At 44.9% G+C, this 15,874-nt stretch overlaps 1 protein-coding gene across 1 annotated transcript in view; it reads right to left on the bottom strand.

Annotated features, from left to right (window-relative positions):
* LOC311099123 (cadherin-2-like) overlaps positions 1 to 15,874 on the bottom strand; it is a 99,774-nt gene that overhangs the window by 10,391 nt on the left and 73,509 nt on the right. Inside the window, exons 3-14 of the mRNA XM_084139775.1 lie at positions 14,284 to 14,504; positions 10,647 to 10,826; positions 9,622 to 9,777; positions 8,561 to 8,705; positions 8,008 to 8,180; positions 6,443 to 6,580; positions 5,725 to 5,910; positions 3,655 to 3,908; positions 3,106 to 3,248; positions 2,097 to 2,330; positions 888 to 1,121; positions 246 to 385 (exon numbers count right to left, since the gene is read on the bottom strand). Of these exons, the coding sequence (XP_083995901.1) occupies positions 246 to 385; positions 888 to 1,121; positions 2,097 to 2,330; positions 3,106 to 3,248; positions 3,655 to 3,908; positions 5,725 to 5,910; positions 6,443 to 6,580; positions 8,008 to 8,180; positions 8,561 to 8,705; positions 9,622 to 9,777; positions 10,647 to 10,826; positions 14,284 to 14,504 (2,204 nt within the window). The remainder of the gene's footprint in view (positions 1 to 245; positions 386 to 887; positions 1,122 to 2,096; positions 2,331 to 3,105; positions 3,249 to 3,654; positions 3,909 to 5,724; positions 5,911 to 6,442; positions 6,581 to 8,007; positions 8,181 to 8,560; positions 8,706 to 9,621; positions 9,778 to 10,646; positions 10,827 to 14,283; positions 14,505 to 15,874) is intronic.

Below are 15,874 nucleotides of genomic sequence, written 5' to 3'. Positions count from 1 at the left end.
TGGGTTAGTATTGCAAAACATCTGATGTCTTGTGTGTGTGTGTGTATATGTGTGTTTTTCTGTTTGTGTGTGTGTGAATGTGTGAGTGAGTGTGTGTGTGTGCGCCTGCGTGTGTGCGTGAGTGTATGTTTGTATATATGTGTGTGTGTGTGTGTGCATGCCTGCGTTCATGTGTGTGTGTGCGCATGCGTGCTTGTGTTATTATATGGGAGTGTGTGTGTCTGTGTGTGTGTGTGTTACTCTACCTGGTCCTCTTCTCCTCCTCCCTCCTCGTCATACTTCAGGATGTTGTCTCTGACATCGTCCTCCGGGTCAATAAGCAGCTGCTTGGCCTGACGCTCCTTATCACGACGCTTCATCCATACAACAAACAACAACACAAGAACTACAGAGGAGGAAGGGAAAGGGAGGCAGGGAGGGAGAGAGAGATAAAGAGAGCGAGAGAAAGAGAAAGAGAAAGCGAGAGAGAGAGAGATAAAGAGAGCGAGAGAAAGAGAGAGCGAGAGCGAGAGAGAGAGAGAGAGAGAGAGAGAGAGAAAGAGAGTGAGTGAGAGAGAAATAAAAAGAGAGCAAATTATCCCATATTACAAAACATAAGATATTTTGCATACACATGTAATTCAATCCAGAATTTAGAACTTGCCACGAGACTGATCAGGTCTATCTATCTTTTGGGTAATCCTGAAATAATCTACTGGTATCTCTTGGGCATGACATTTAGCTCCCTTCATAATCCCTGCAGCAGTGTTTGGGGATGGCAAGGGATGGCATTTATCTTGTTTTTTATGTGTGTGGTGGGCGGGGTGATGGGGACACTGGTGTCTGGTGTGTGTGTGTGTATTTGTGTGCATACGTGCGCTGAGGCAGAACGGCAGTGGGACACTCACTGAGCAGGATGATGATGCAGAGCAGGATGGCGATGATGGCGCCCGTGCCCAGCCCTGCAGCGACAATGTGCTGCTGGTCGGTGCAGTCCCCATTGTGGTCACACTGACACACCTTGACCCGCAGGTAGGAGGTGTTGGACATGGGCAGGTTGCCAGAGTCAGTGATTATGATGGGGATCTCGTAGATGCCGCTTTCCAGGAAGCCAATCTTCAGGCTCAACTGGGCAAAGTCACCTGGGGGTGGGAGGGAGTGGGGGAGGGAGGGGGAGAGGGAATGAGAGAGGGAGGGAGACGTAAAGGAAGGGAAAGAGAGAGAAATATAAACATTTAACTCAATTACTAATCACTCAATAACACAAAACAACACTAACCTTAATCTCTACATAAAAAATCCAAGTGCAACTTTTTCTAAACAGATAAGCCCATCTCTGAACTTGCCATTTGTATTGAGTGTACAAATTAGATAACCAACTTATTACTACTGGGAAAAAGCTGAACAGAACAGCATAAATTACTATACCTGGAAGTTGTCAGCATATCTAATCCAAAATATGGTCAGGATTTATATTTATATTTTATAAACCCACTGAAGACCTTTTGATAATGCCGCTTAGGCTAAACCTCCCCAGTTCCTATAATCCATTTGGTTGTTATACTGTTAAGATATTTATTCACTGTGGTTTACATTCACAACATCTAAGCACTAGCAACGCACAACAAATGAGTAATTCCTCCTTTTTTGTGTTGGCATAATTAGCATAATCAATTAGTGAGCTGCTTGATGAAGCGAAGGCCTGCTATTAATCTATTTTATAGTACATTGTCTTCATTAAGGCCATGTGAGGAACTGAGAGCATTGTCTATTGTTATAGGTCACTGCACCTTGTCCTATCGAAAGCCAGAAACCACGTCACCCCATGGACATGAAGCCTATACTGTACTGCCTCTAAGCTAGTGCCAAGCACATACAGTCCCAAACCCTACAGTGTTATTATCACCATCCAAATGACCAGGGCCACACAGTACTGGTGGTTCTCCATTCTCACTGGCAGTTGATTGATGAATGTCAGTTATTGGCCAGAATGGCTCCTGGTGACCCAGGTCTAAATCGGTCACTGATTACATGGGAAGAATGAAAACCAGAAGTACTGCCGACCCACAGGCCCAGGTATATTGATTAGCCCTGATTTTGTTGTTCTTGTGTCTTACCACTGAGCCGTGTGATGGTCCAGTTTCTCCTTACGTCTGAGGGCCTGTTGGCCAGCTCGAATGCGAAGGGTCCGGCGTTGGGGTTGAGGTCTCCGTCCAGCGCTGTGATGTTGATGCCGTTGGGCTCAGGTTTCTCACACACCTCAGTCTCTTGGGGGTAGACGTGGGGCGCGTTGTCATTGATGTCCAGCAGGAAGATCTGCAGGGTGCCTGTACCGCTCGCCGGGGGGACGCCTGGACGGGACAACACACACAGACAGACAGGGACACACGCACACACACACACACACACACGTACATTAATAAAAATATTGATTTTAACAAATCCACATAACGATAAGGGGAAATATATAATGAAGTGATCTGCCTCATTTTAATGCATGATGTCTCACTGCGCTGTGGTAATGCATAAAGTCCTTATCCTGAGCCTGGTGCTTGGTGCTAAACTAAGGCATAGAGGAGCAGCAACAGTCACCCTGCAGAGACAGGACCCTCCAGACAGGGGGGACGGGGACGGTGGTGGGGGGAGGGCAGAGGGTCTGGGTGTGTGTGTGATCTGAAGAGAATGTGTCTTCCTGACGAAGGGGGAGGCCACGGGGTGAGAATACTAAAGCAGACAGACAGAGAAGAGCCCACTGTCGCTGCCTTAGCCCCAGAGCCTCAACTCCTTTATGTATTCATGGGGCTAAGAGGCTTTTTTGCCATTCAGGCCACGCTCAAAGGAGCTAGTCATCCAATTCTAACCTATTAATGCTGAGAAACCTCTATATTGGGTGAGTTTTTAAGCCTATTGGCCTGTGATGTGCTCCGTGGAACAGGCTAAACCTGAACAGAGGTAAATCCAGTCAGGGAAGGAGAGAGGAGAGAGGTGAACACATCCACAGTGTGGCTGTTAAGTCTGGGCTGGCTCGGAAACATTTCCTTCAACAGGAATTTTTGCCTGCTAAAAACAATATTCTAGGCTACTTGTGGGAAGCAGATATTAGAGCCTGGTGGCTAGGCTACGTACCGCTGTCAGAGGCAAGGAAGGTGGCGCTGTACATGTTGTCCTTCACGTAGGGCGACTCACGGTCCAGGACGGCGATAGTTGTGATGCGCCCGGTGTTAGGGTCGATTCTCAGCCAGTTGGCTGGGTCTGAGAGCCTGGTGTATCTGAGAATACAAAGGACGAGTCAAAAGAGAACCACTGCACTCTCCCATAAGCTTGGTTGGTGCGTATTTCAGACAAACAAAAATGTGTAAAGTGTCCGCACTCAAAAAGATGTTGCATAAAGCTTACTTCCTTATTCCATTTTTTTTGGTATTTTCACTGCACAGACATTTCAGCTTTACAGCCTTCTTCAGTGTGTACATTTACAGAGGACGAGGAAAGCTTATAAGAAGATACAAGACAACTTTACATGTTCGTTTTTCTCTCATGCAGACGTGTACATTTAAGGTTGAAAGTGTTGAATGTTCAATAAAAGGGAGTGTTTTCATTGACGTAATGCCAGTCAGTGCTTTGAGCAAACTGTATGGACAATTCTGCATGAATACAGCTATTTAGTGCCATTATTACCTAATGGTCTGCTGCATGAATCTATCAGGGTCCTGTGCTGTGAAGGTGGTCAGTGCTGATTCTGGTTGCATCCCCTCCTCCAGTTTGATGAGTTTGGGGTTGGGTTCAAAGTAGGGGCTCTCGTTGACATCGATGACCCTGATGGAGACCGTGGCGGTGGACTGGCGAGGGGAGTGGATGCCCCGGGCGAGGGACACCTCGTTCACTGCTACCACCGTCAAAACGTATGTCCTGCTGATCTCATAGTCGATTGGCTGTAGGGAGGAAACCAACAGTATGTAAGCATGTTCCATTGAGTGTAAAAGAATGGATGTACAGTGAGGGAGAAAAGTATTTGATCCCCTGCTGATTTTGTACGTTTGCCCACTGACAAAGAAATGATCAGTCTATCATTTTAATGGGATGTTTATTTGAACAGTGAGAGACAGAATAACAACAAAATAATCCATAAAAACGCATATCAAAAATGTTATAAATAGATTTGCATTTTAATGGGGGAAATAAGTATTTGACCCCCTCTCAATCAGAAATATTTCTGGCTCCCAGGTGTCTTTTAAACAGGTAACGAGCTGAGATTAGGAGCACACTCTTAAAGGGAGTGCTCCTAATCTCAGCTTGTTACCTGTATAAAAGACACCTGTCCACAGAAGCAATCAATCAATCAGATTCCAAACTCTCCACCATAGCCAAGACCAAAGAGCTCTCCAAGGATGTCAGGGACAAGATTGTAGACCTACACAAGGCTGGAATGGGTTACAAGACTTTCGCCAAGCAGCTTGGTGAGAAGGTGACAACAGTTGGTGCGATTATTCGCAAATGGAAGAATCTCCCTCGGCCTGGGGCTCCATGCAAGATCTCACCTCGTGGAGTTGCAATGATCATGAGAACGGAGAGGAATCAGCCCAGAACTACACAGGAGGATCTTGTCAATGATCTCAAGGCAGCTGGGACCATAGTCACCAAGAAAACAATTGGTAACACACCACGCCGTGAACGACTGAAATCCTGCAGCGCCCGCAAGGTCCCCCTGCTCAAGAAAGCACATATACAGGCCCGTCTGAAATTTGCCAATGAACATCTGAATGATTCAGAGGAGAACTCAACTCGCCGTGTTTGGAGGAGGAGGAATGCTGCCTATGACCCCAAGAACACCATCCCCACCGTCAAACATGGAGGTGGAAACATTATGCTTTTGGGGTGTTTTTCTGCTAAGGGGACAGGACAACTTCACCGCATCAAAGGGACGATCAAATCTTGGGTGAGAACCTCCTTCCTTCAGCCAGGGCATTGAAAATGGGTCATGGATGGGTATTCCAGCATGGGGTTGGGAGCTGAAGGTTCGAGTTGCCAAACGTCAGCCTCGAAACCTTAATGACTTGGAGAAGATCTGCAAAGAGGAGCGGGACAAAATCCCTCTTGAGTTGTGTGCAAACCTGGTGGCTAACTATAAGAAACGTCTGACCTCTGTGATTGCCAACAAGGGTTTTGCCACCAAGTACTAAGTCATGTTTTGCAGAGGGGTGAAATACTTATTTCCCTCATTAAAATGCAAATCAATTTATAACATTTTTGACATGCATTTTTCTTGATTTTTTTGTTGTTATTCTGTCTCTCACTGTTCAAATAAACCTACCATTAAAATTATAGACTGATCATGTCTTTGTCAGTGGGCAAACGTACAAAATCAGCAGGGGATCAGATACTTTTTTCCCTCACTGTATAAAGTATTTATTCTGTTTTTCTTATCAATAAAATATTATTCTTATTTTTCTAATGCCATAAGACAAAGAGCCCAGGAGAAGTCAGCTAGGAGCTACTGTAGTTAGTTCTACAACTGTTGACCAATCAGTCTTCAATTGCTACAAACAAACACACACACACACACACAGACAGAGAGTTAAATAAAACAGTTGACATGCACGTTTGCTTTCTCTGCTATAGATAACTCCTATAGCTTACAAACATAGAAGGCATTATAAACTATTAATTTTATCTTTAAGAGCTGTCATATTCATGATAAGTAGCTCCTGGGGGGGGTATTGAGTCCGAGGGTGCAGCAGCCAGTCTCACCTTGACAACGGTTACCAGGCCCTCGTTAGTGGTGGGGTCGGTTGGCACGGAGAACCTGCCGGTGGGGTCGCCCCCGGTGATCTTGTAGACGGCGTTCCAGGCTGGTGTGTTGGGCTGGTCTTTGTCTGTCACCGTCAGGTTGGCCACGATGACATTTACCCGGTTCTCAGGCACCTCTCCAAAGAACTACATGAATAAAAGATGGGGGATGGGACAGAGAGAAGTTAGAGAGCAGTTAGACTTACTGCTGCGCCAGCGGAAAACACAGGCTCTGTGCTCCAGCACTACACTCCTGACATTTCAGGTAAATAAATGTCCACAGCAACTTATCATGTTATCTTCACCATCTCGGTCTGATAGAAAAACAATACCATTACATTACACACAGGGGATGCATCTCTCACAAATACATTCAGCACCTTTCTCTGCTCTCCTCTCCTCTGCTCTCGCTCATCTCCTCTCTTTGTCTGCCTGATGTACTTAGGGTGTCAGTACTTACATGTGTCAACATTTGGACAGAGTAGGACAGAATAGTAAATGCATGGCTGGCTAACAGCTAATCTTTATGCCATCTGAAATGCTCTGTAAGCAAGGCTGAGTGTGTGCTATGTGTGGGTTAAGTACATATAGACCGTGTGTCTGCATGGTTCTTTACAGTGCTATGACTGGGCCCACAGCGTGGTGTAGTACATGGATGTGAAGCTGTGTTCTTTCTCACCGTCTCTGCAGTGAACTCTGGTGGGTTGTCATTGATGTCGGTGACTTTGATGACGGCGGTGGCGGTGTTGGAGAGACCGTACATGGGGTTGCCCTCCATGTCTGTGGCCTGGATGATCAACGTGTACTGAGGCACTTTCTACAAGAAGAAAAATAAGAAAAACATGTTGGAAAATAATTCACTATATATATGAACAACACCTAAACCCTTGTGTTGAGCCTTACGTGTAGGTTGAATCTTACATAAACCAAAATAATGATCATTTTCAATTTCTCTTCATTTTTATGTTAAATTCCTCTTCTCCTAACAACCTACTATCTGTCAAACCACAATGAGGAGTTATTCTCACAATGATCAAGTCTACATCAATTCCCTGTGGAGAGAGAAATAATCTATAGAAGTCTGCTTGCTGTGGGAGTGCAACACTTCCACATTTCCACTCTGTGTAGCATAATGGTGCATGATGGGTAATCCCGCTGTAACAAATGACTCCCTTCACATTAAAAGCCACTCAAGTGACGGACCAGTTGCTAGGTAATGAGAATCGGGCAAATTACTTTCAGGGTGGCAACTGCCGAACATATAACAGCTATAACAGTGGCCCCGGAGGCGAACTTGATATAGCAGGCCAGCTAGTCAGATTGCCCTCGCCGGAATTGCGCAACTGGCTTTGTTTCTTCCCCTTGACTTATATATTAAGTTCTTTTTTTATCTTCTTCTTTCATCCAGTATAAGCAAGACCATCGCCATGCAATTAAATAGGAGAGTGTTACCATTAATAGCAACGGGGAGAATAATAAACATTTATCTGCTCAATGATGCATGTTGCCTCCTTGTTAGAGGCAATAAGTACGAAGCGGGCGATGAGTCCATTTCTGGGCTCCGTTGGTAAAATGGTAATCAGTCATGCTTAGCGAACTTAATTAGTTTTGAGACACACTAAAGATTATCATCAGCAAAAACAACCCAAAAGTACACTGTTCTGTTTGTTTTCAAATCTGTATCTGAAATCCACAGCTCATTTAGGTAAACAAAGGAAAGGATATCTTGACTAATGCATGTTAGAGGAGCGCTGTGCAGCAAAGGAGGAGAACACATTCATTAATAAGATAAATGGCTGTGATACTGGGACTGTAACTTTAATGCTACTGTATTGGGGGTTTAATAGGCACACATATGCACGCGCTGTCACGATCGTTATGAGAAGATGCGGACCAAGGCGCAGCGTGGTGAGCGTACATACTTTTATTGAAGTACACACACGAACAAAACAACAAACCAAACGATACGTGAAGTCCTAGGGTAACACCAAAACAAACCTTACGGAACAAGATCCCACAATAAACAGTGCCAAACAGGCTGCCTAAGTATGGTCCCCAATCAGAGACAACAAGCTACAGCTGCCTCTGATTGGGAACCACCCTGGCCAACATAGAAATACACGAACTAGAACAAAACATAGAAAATAACACATGGAAAATCCACACCCTGGCTCAACATATAAGAGTCCCCAGAGCCAGGGCGTGACACGCGCACACTCATTCACAAACTGCTGTATTGCGTACCTCTCTGTCCAGGCCGGCTGCGACCGTAATGATGCCTCCTGTCTTATTGTTGATGGTGAACATGTTGGATGTCGGGCTCTCAGGATTCTGGGATACGATCTTGTAGCGCAGCATCCCATTGGCTGTTTTGGGGTCATCTTTGTCAACAGACGTTACCGTCATAACAAAGGTCCCTGAGTGATGACAAGACAGACATAAGATGCAAATAGGGGATTTAACAAGGGTTTTTAAAACAATATGACCTTGTTTTATTTCAGTACTGCATTTAATTTACCTACAGTCATTAAACTACTTCCCTTTTATGAGGATCCATAGATTAATATGGAGCACAGTCAAAACATATCCCAAATAAAAGCTTTGGCTTTGTCTGAAATGTTGACAAAGCACTTCCACAAGAGAATACGTACTATTGGCAGAGATCTTATCCATATCGAACAGCAGCAAAATTAACAAAATTATTACCCCCTGTGATTAATCAATGCTGTTTTATCTAGTGATAGTCTAGTGGCACTGAGGGCCAGAGGAAGGCTGGGAGGTTGGTCTGGGCTCCTACCTGGTTTAGAGCCCTCAGGGATGGTGCCGTTCCAGATCTGATGGATGAACTCTGGCCGGTTGTCATTCATGTCAATCACATTGATCACAATGTCGATGGGGCTCTCTACTTGGTTACCGTTCAGATCCACAGCATGGGCTCTCAGCTACAGGGAGACACCAGGGAGATATCAGCACGCATGCAAGAACCAAACAATACACATACAGCAAACACACATTTGCCTGAGCAGAACTTTGGCATTGTAATGGCTCTCTTCCTTCGGCTATTTCCAATTATCTCAGGGTAAAAAAATTAACCCAGAAATTTGCCTTTCAATACTGTTAATGTTTGTTTCTTCACAGTGCAGTGCTTCCAGCAATGCCTGCTCCATTTTTGTCTGCCCACTGTCTAATACAAGTCTCACCCTGAATCAAATCAATAGCATTGGATGCTAGACATATCACGACTCCCAAACAATGACCAATGCCATTTAATTAAATAGTTATGAGTGCGTCATGATCTCACTGGAGGTTGTCATTACATGTAAAACACCTGCTTTTGTAACAAATAAATCCACACATTGAATCTTTCAAATTCTCAAACAGATAAGTCAGTTCCTGAATACCCCTGCCCCCCATCCCCCCTCTAGTGTCCACTATGGAGGGGTGTTTGGACTACCAAGGGACCTTGAGCACATGCCAGCCAGCCTCCTGGAATGTACAGACAATGTATTAGCCAAAGAGGACACATACCTCTGGATAAAGAGCGCTTAATGCTTGGTACTCTGTTTAGAAACCTTTTACTGTAACTGTCCGCTCCTATTCACTGCACAGGTTGCAAGGCCAAGGTTCTCTCTCTATCATGAAGAAAAGTCAATACAGTCAAACGCACATCACTTTAGGTGGTGCTGAGCCAAAGAAAGCTTGAGATTAATAGGACCCCCCCCCCCCTACACTATTGCTCCACCATACGTTTATTTGGCTAGAAAATAACAATGTTTTGATCTTGACTTTGTCAGTATGCGTGGTCCTAATAATCTCCTCTCTCTCACGTAGGCCCATATGTGTGTGTATGAGACTTACATGGAAGTTGGAAATGTGTTCTCTGTCCAGGGGTTTCATGACGGACAGCTCTCCAGAGATGGGGTGGATGATGAAGATGCCAGTGGGCGGCTGGTCAGCTCCGGGTCCGGTCACACTGTACCTCAGGGAGCGGTTCTTGTCATTGTCCGACCGGATCTGTTTCAGAACCCGAAAGTATGTTGGTCAACAATCAATACTCAATTGTGGGTATATATACTGTGCAGAATTCTACTTAAAATAATAATGTTATGGCGGGGATATGTATCGGTGTGGGTGTGTTTCCCCGGCATGGAGTCCCATTGGTGAGGGGTATAGACAGATTTTCCTCCCTTGCTTGTGTGTGTGAACGCGTCTAAACTATATGTGAGTGTGATGTATTTGAGCCTCTGTGTCCTCACTGGCCTGCCTATCTCTACCCATAAGCCTGGGTATCCATGGTGTGTCTGGATGGTGCCTGGTGCCTCACCCTTATGTCATCCATTAAACTCAGCAACATTCCCCCTAACGCTTCTGGATTAATTATAATACATACAGACAGTATATACTGGACTTAGCACTCAGTCAGGAACCAGTAAGCTTACGTTGAGAAAGGATCTACTTCTTAACTGACATGAGAAGGATAGCCAGTCCTCCATCATTCACATCCACCCACCCCCTGCCCCTTGAGCCCATGATAAAGTGAGGATAATATCTCAACAGAAAACCTGAGGGAAACAGGCCACTGGAGGACTCTTTTGTCCTTCTCACTGTCATCTCTAAAGCTACTAGCAGGAACATTCATAGTGACGGCCTGCCTGACTGGGAGAGGGAAATCAGATACTTTAGCACCAGCACTTGACCTTTCAGGATGTGGAGTCAATATGGCGGTAGATTGAGTGGTAATGCTGGTAGAATAGAAATGACCGGTCCAAATTCTGCTGCTGCTCCATAGAACCATGAAGCTCAAAATAAGAGCACCATCTCCTTTCAGGTTGTAGATAACTGGTGTGATAGGTGTGTGTGTGTGTGTGTATGTGGCGTCTTACCCGGACCAGGTCCTGGGGGAACTCTCCTCTGGAGTTCTCTGGGACGTTGATTGGGGGGATTACCCAGTCCCTCTTCATGCGTTTGAGCTGGCCCACAGAGCTGCTGTCTGTCTGCCGCGATGGGAACCAGATCTCCTGGAGACCCTGGGACAGAGCTGGGGGAGCTGGGATATCTTGGGCCTGGAGGAGAGAAGTAACATCCGTTTACCAACTGGACACATCTAAAAACCAATGGCTTTAGGTAGACTGTTCATACAGTAGCCACAAGACAAAGTGTCTTTACCTACCAATGAAGTTATGGAAATAATTCAAGAGAATGCAAATTCTTGACTGCCCTAAAACAGTTTTTTGTTAATATCGTTGAGTATGGTTACATGCACACAATAATATGACTAATGTGACTAGTCAGATTAATATAATAGTTAGATTAAAACCTTTACATGCTTTGCAAGAATAATTATTTCCTTAATAATCCTGTTTACATGGACACATCTGAAATCAGGCTACCTGATGGGACTTTGATAAATGCAGAAAATCGCCAATAAAGATAAACGTTCACTCGTGCATAATAAGAGGGAGGCTCGCTCGTCTGGTGCTAGCACATGCGCAGATCAAATACACAGCTGGAATTCAGATTAAGTTGTTTACATGTCCTAATAATTCGAAAGATTGCTCAGAAAACCAGGTGTTTTAATCGGCGTATGCTGACTTCGATCATGACCTTAGGCCGATTAAGATAAGCAGAGTGAGGTGTTTACATGACTAAAGCCATACTTGGCCAACTGCCATAATCAGTTTAATATTCAATTATTAGTGTGCATGTAAACATACTCATTGAACTATACCAGCTAGAGGACCTAATCTAGGAGGGAGGAGGCTTTTTGATGTGATCACATTATATTTTAGGATCTATTTAGTCTTTGAGAAATCAGTGAAGGTTAACATTTCCTTCATACGTGTGATGATGTTTTTGAACAGCCTCTCTTTCCAGGCTCTCTTCTCCATGGCTGGGAATGAGAGTAGCGTTTGAGATTATTTGGCGAGGATAGTACTGTAGCCCCTCAGTTAGCTTTAAATCACAGACCTCCTCTCATGTCCTGATAAAAGCATGCATGCACGCACAGGCACACACACAAACAGGCACACACACAGGCTTGTAAAATGGATGTGCCATCCTCCCTTGGCTGTAATGAATGTGATTTGAAACAAAGGAGGATGGTACCTGCAAGCCAGACTCTATATAGCCAGATGGCTCCATTTGCCTTTGCTGTTCCACAGAGAGAGAGACTGTTGGGCGAGAGACCCAAGTAGCGCCAGAGAAGTCATAATAGCCTTGAACGCCCGATGGAAAAATGAAACTTAGGTAGAACAGTCATGCTTCAGAAAGTCCCTTCTTAACTCTCTCTCCTCCGTCTGCAATTACTGATCGTCAATTCGTTACACAATATCCAAAGTACTAAAACTAGCCTAAAGCCACAGTGTGCAAACAGCTAAATTAATTACAGTTTTGCCCCCTTACAACACGAGTCCCATCCCACGCAGCCTCACCAAGCACGCAGCCTCTCCTTGACCATCTGCAGAGTTGTCGGAGCACCTCCACTAATCATGTTTGAAATCCGATTATGCTGCATTCACACATTTGAAATGCAGAGAGGCAAGCGGACAGATAGCGGGGAACATGCATCAGAAATATCTATTATCCTATTAAACCGAAGGAGAGAGTGGTAATTATTTCTGACCTGGCGGTTGGAATGATGAATGGTGTGGAGGGTTTGCTTAGCAGTCTCAGCCCCAGCACAGTCACATCTATCTATCTCTGGAGTTTACTGGAGGTCTCTCTGCCCCCTACATCCTCTGACTGCTAGACTACACTTCAGTATCCCTGAGAGCTTGGGAGTGTTTGTGTAATGTGTGTGAGAGAGATGTGTTTGTGTATGTGTGTGTGTGTGTGTTGCTATAGACAAGTACAAAATCACCCTCTCTAAAGCCTAGGGTGGGTCTTGGTTTTCAGCCTGTCTCCTGTGGTGACGTTTATGCTGATGGTAGGGAAGGTTACTGATGTTAATGAGCCAATCGTTATTTCTTTATAGATTAAAACATTCCCCTAGGGCCGATGCGTTCACAGTGTTTGCTAATATAGCATCTAATCTCTGATGTGATTATGGATCGCATGATGATGATTCATGACAATCATTGCATTGGAGAGAGAACCACATAACCAGATAACCACACCAGTGTTTCCCCTATATTCATTTAACAACGGTGGGCCGCTGCTGCTAAATTGTGGCCAGCTCTGTGGCCAAGCCCCTTGTTTATCTGCCCTGGACAAGTGTGCAATTCTCTTTAAATGAGCGACACGAGTGACTAATGGTGTCATTAAAATCACATACCTGCAGGAGTCACTATGGTAAATGAGCATCAGCGCCTAACAATGCTGTTTTCAAAACTCTTGCTAAATCATCCCCCATAGAAGTTTAATTTGACTTCATCGCTGCTGCTGCTGCTGCTGCTGCCCTACTGCACTCACATCTATTTGACATAACTGTAAAAATGTATGTTTAATCTGGAGGCTTATAAAATAATGCACTCGCCTTTTATGTGATGTTTCGAAGAGGTGCTTTTGAAATGGGCTGCTTGTGCAGCTAATTTGTTCTGTATATGACTGGAGAAAGAGACAATGTATTTTCAGATGGTGTCTTTGTTGAACAAAGAGGCTCATTGTGCTGTATTTAAGAGGCATTCATTAACAATGAGAGTCCACAATGCATGAAGATCAGACAATGCTGACTTCAATAATTCAACCTAAAAATTGGAGAGAGAGAGCGAGAGAGAGAGCTTAAATGTGAGTCTGTGCACTCTAGCCAATTCACACCATTCCAGCTAGTGAGAGAGAAAGACTGTCACAGATTATGGCCATTTAACTGAACAGAAACACATAATCTAGTACTGAGTATGAGGTTATAAATACAAACACAGCCGTTTGAGTCTTGTTTCTCCTCATCTCCCTGTTCTCTCTCTCAATTACACACTTGATTACATCACCACATCACACGGCCTCTCTCCTCTACAGCCAATCACAATGTTGACTGATGAGCACATGGTCAAGCGTTAGCGGTGCCTGTCGAGCCCAACAGAACATTGACTGAACGGTAGGATCTTTGAAGCCTAGAGACAGATGCTCCCTGTCCTCTGAATCACCACTAGGGGTGCACTGCAATGCATTCCCCTCTGGTTGGATGACAAACATACAGCCATAAACCTCGCCGCTGCCGCCACAAGGAGGCTGATTGAAATCAGTCTTTATGAGGAGCTATTTTGCATGTGTTGTGTGTGGCGCCAATACCCACTGACCGTGTTGAGTATGTGATTGTGCTCCCCTTTAAAATGATACGTTACGTTTTAATTAGTGAGCATCCATCCAGTCTCCCGGAACACCTGCTACAATTTAGGGAACAAATAATCTGTGAATGCTTGGCACGGCTACTAAGAGGAAGGAATTGGATGCAGGGGCGGAATTGGAATTGGAACTTTCCAGATTCCACAATGCTACCCGAAGTCACAAATAATCAAGAAACATTAGAGAGAGAGAGGAGAGGGTGGAAACGAGAGAGGATGTGTGTGGAGGTGTTGGACGTACCTGCTGGCTCTGGCCTATAGGGGGCATTAATCTCACTTGGGTCTGCCATTTCTGCTGATTGGTCTCGTCCCTGGCCACAATCACTAGGGGCACCGCCCGGAGGGTGGACACGGTCAAGGGCCTGAGGGCGTAGACCACCCCGTCAGCCTCTATACGGAAGTCGGACGGGTTACTGCACTCAAACTGCACCAGTCCATCTTGGCCGCAGTTCACAAACTTCACTGTAAGAGAGAGAGGGAGAGAGGAGACAGAACATGAGATTGAAGCTGATGCAACCAGGGAGAGAGAGACAGAAAGACAGCGAATAGACACTCAGAGAGACATCCAGATAGACAGACAGGTGCCCTCCTCCCACACCACTCCCAGACTGTGTGGTACAGTCCACAAAGGTTCTCCAATTCCTCCTAAAACTCATACATAATGTATTTCAAGCTGTGCCCCAAAAGTATTGTTAAAAACTGGTGTGGTAGAAAGAGAGAAGGAGAAAGTGAGAGAAAAAAGAGAAAAAGAAAGAAAGCAAAAGGGAGATGTGCACCCCTGAAGGGCACTTGCTGAATCACAACGAATAAATCTAAAATACCAAAACATTGTTTTTTAAAACTGATGTGCCAATTAGACTGTGGCTAAATGCACTGTTCTGTCTGGGTAAATAGAAGCACCAGCTTAAATAAATAGAGGAATAATTTACATAGGTTCCAGACTTTTTTCTTATTGCTTTTAGCTCAAGTCGTTGCATGCTAGCTTTCTCCCCAATAACAAACACGGATGCTTCGCCGTGGTCGGCTAGCAATCCTGACTCCAAGGGAGTGAGAAGTGTGTGATGTTTATTTCATCAGTGTGCACACATACACACATACACACATACACACATACACACACACACACAGCTCCTTGGAGCTCTAGTACACAGTCCCAGAGCACTTCAGTGGCAGTGGTCTGATATTGGTTCATGTTACAGGTGAGTGACAGTGCATCTCAAACACCACACATACACACACAATTCTACACGTTAAAACACACACACACACACACACACACACACACACACACACACACACACACACACACACACACACACACACACACACACACTCACACACACACATAAACAAACATCTATGTACACACACATGCACACACACACACACACACATACACAAAGAGAGAACAGAAAAACAGCCAGCATACACATAATACTGAAACTCCTCCAAGCTAAAGAGATAAGACGTAAAGATATATCATTTCTGTGTAGGCTGCGCCGATGCCATTTTGAATTATTAAACCAGACGGCAAATTACTTAACAAAAGCCTTGAAGAAGGACATCTAATCTCCCATTCTTGTGTTACCTTGAGGACAGACAGAGCTACAGAGAGCTGCGACTTCAGCGGGTCTTTACACTGGGAGCACAGCAGTGGGAGGGATCACATCACCTGTGGGCCTGTAGAAGGAGGGAGGCTGAGCCCTGGCTCTGAACAGGAACTAACGTTTAACCCCCGGCCCTATTGACTGGGTGCTGATCTAGGATGTTGGGAGTGTGAAAAGCAAAAATAGGAGCCTCAATTTTTTGTGCACACTCGCACACACACACAC

The sequence above is a fragment of the Coregonus lavaretus genome (assembly GCF_964263955.1).
Source record: "Coregonus lavaretus genome assembly, chromosome: 23".
Lineage (NCBI taxonomy): Eukaryota > Metazoa > Chordata > Actinopteri > Salmoniformes > Salmonidae > Coregonus > Coregonus lavaretus.
This window is presented reverse-complemented; position numbering and strand designations above follow the sequence as displayed.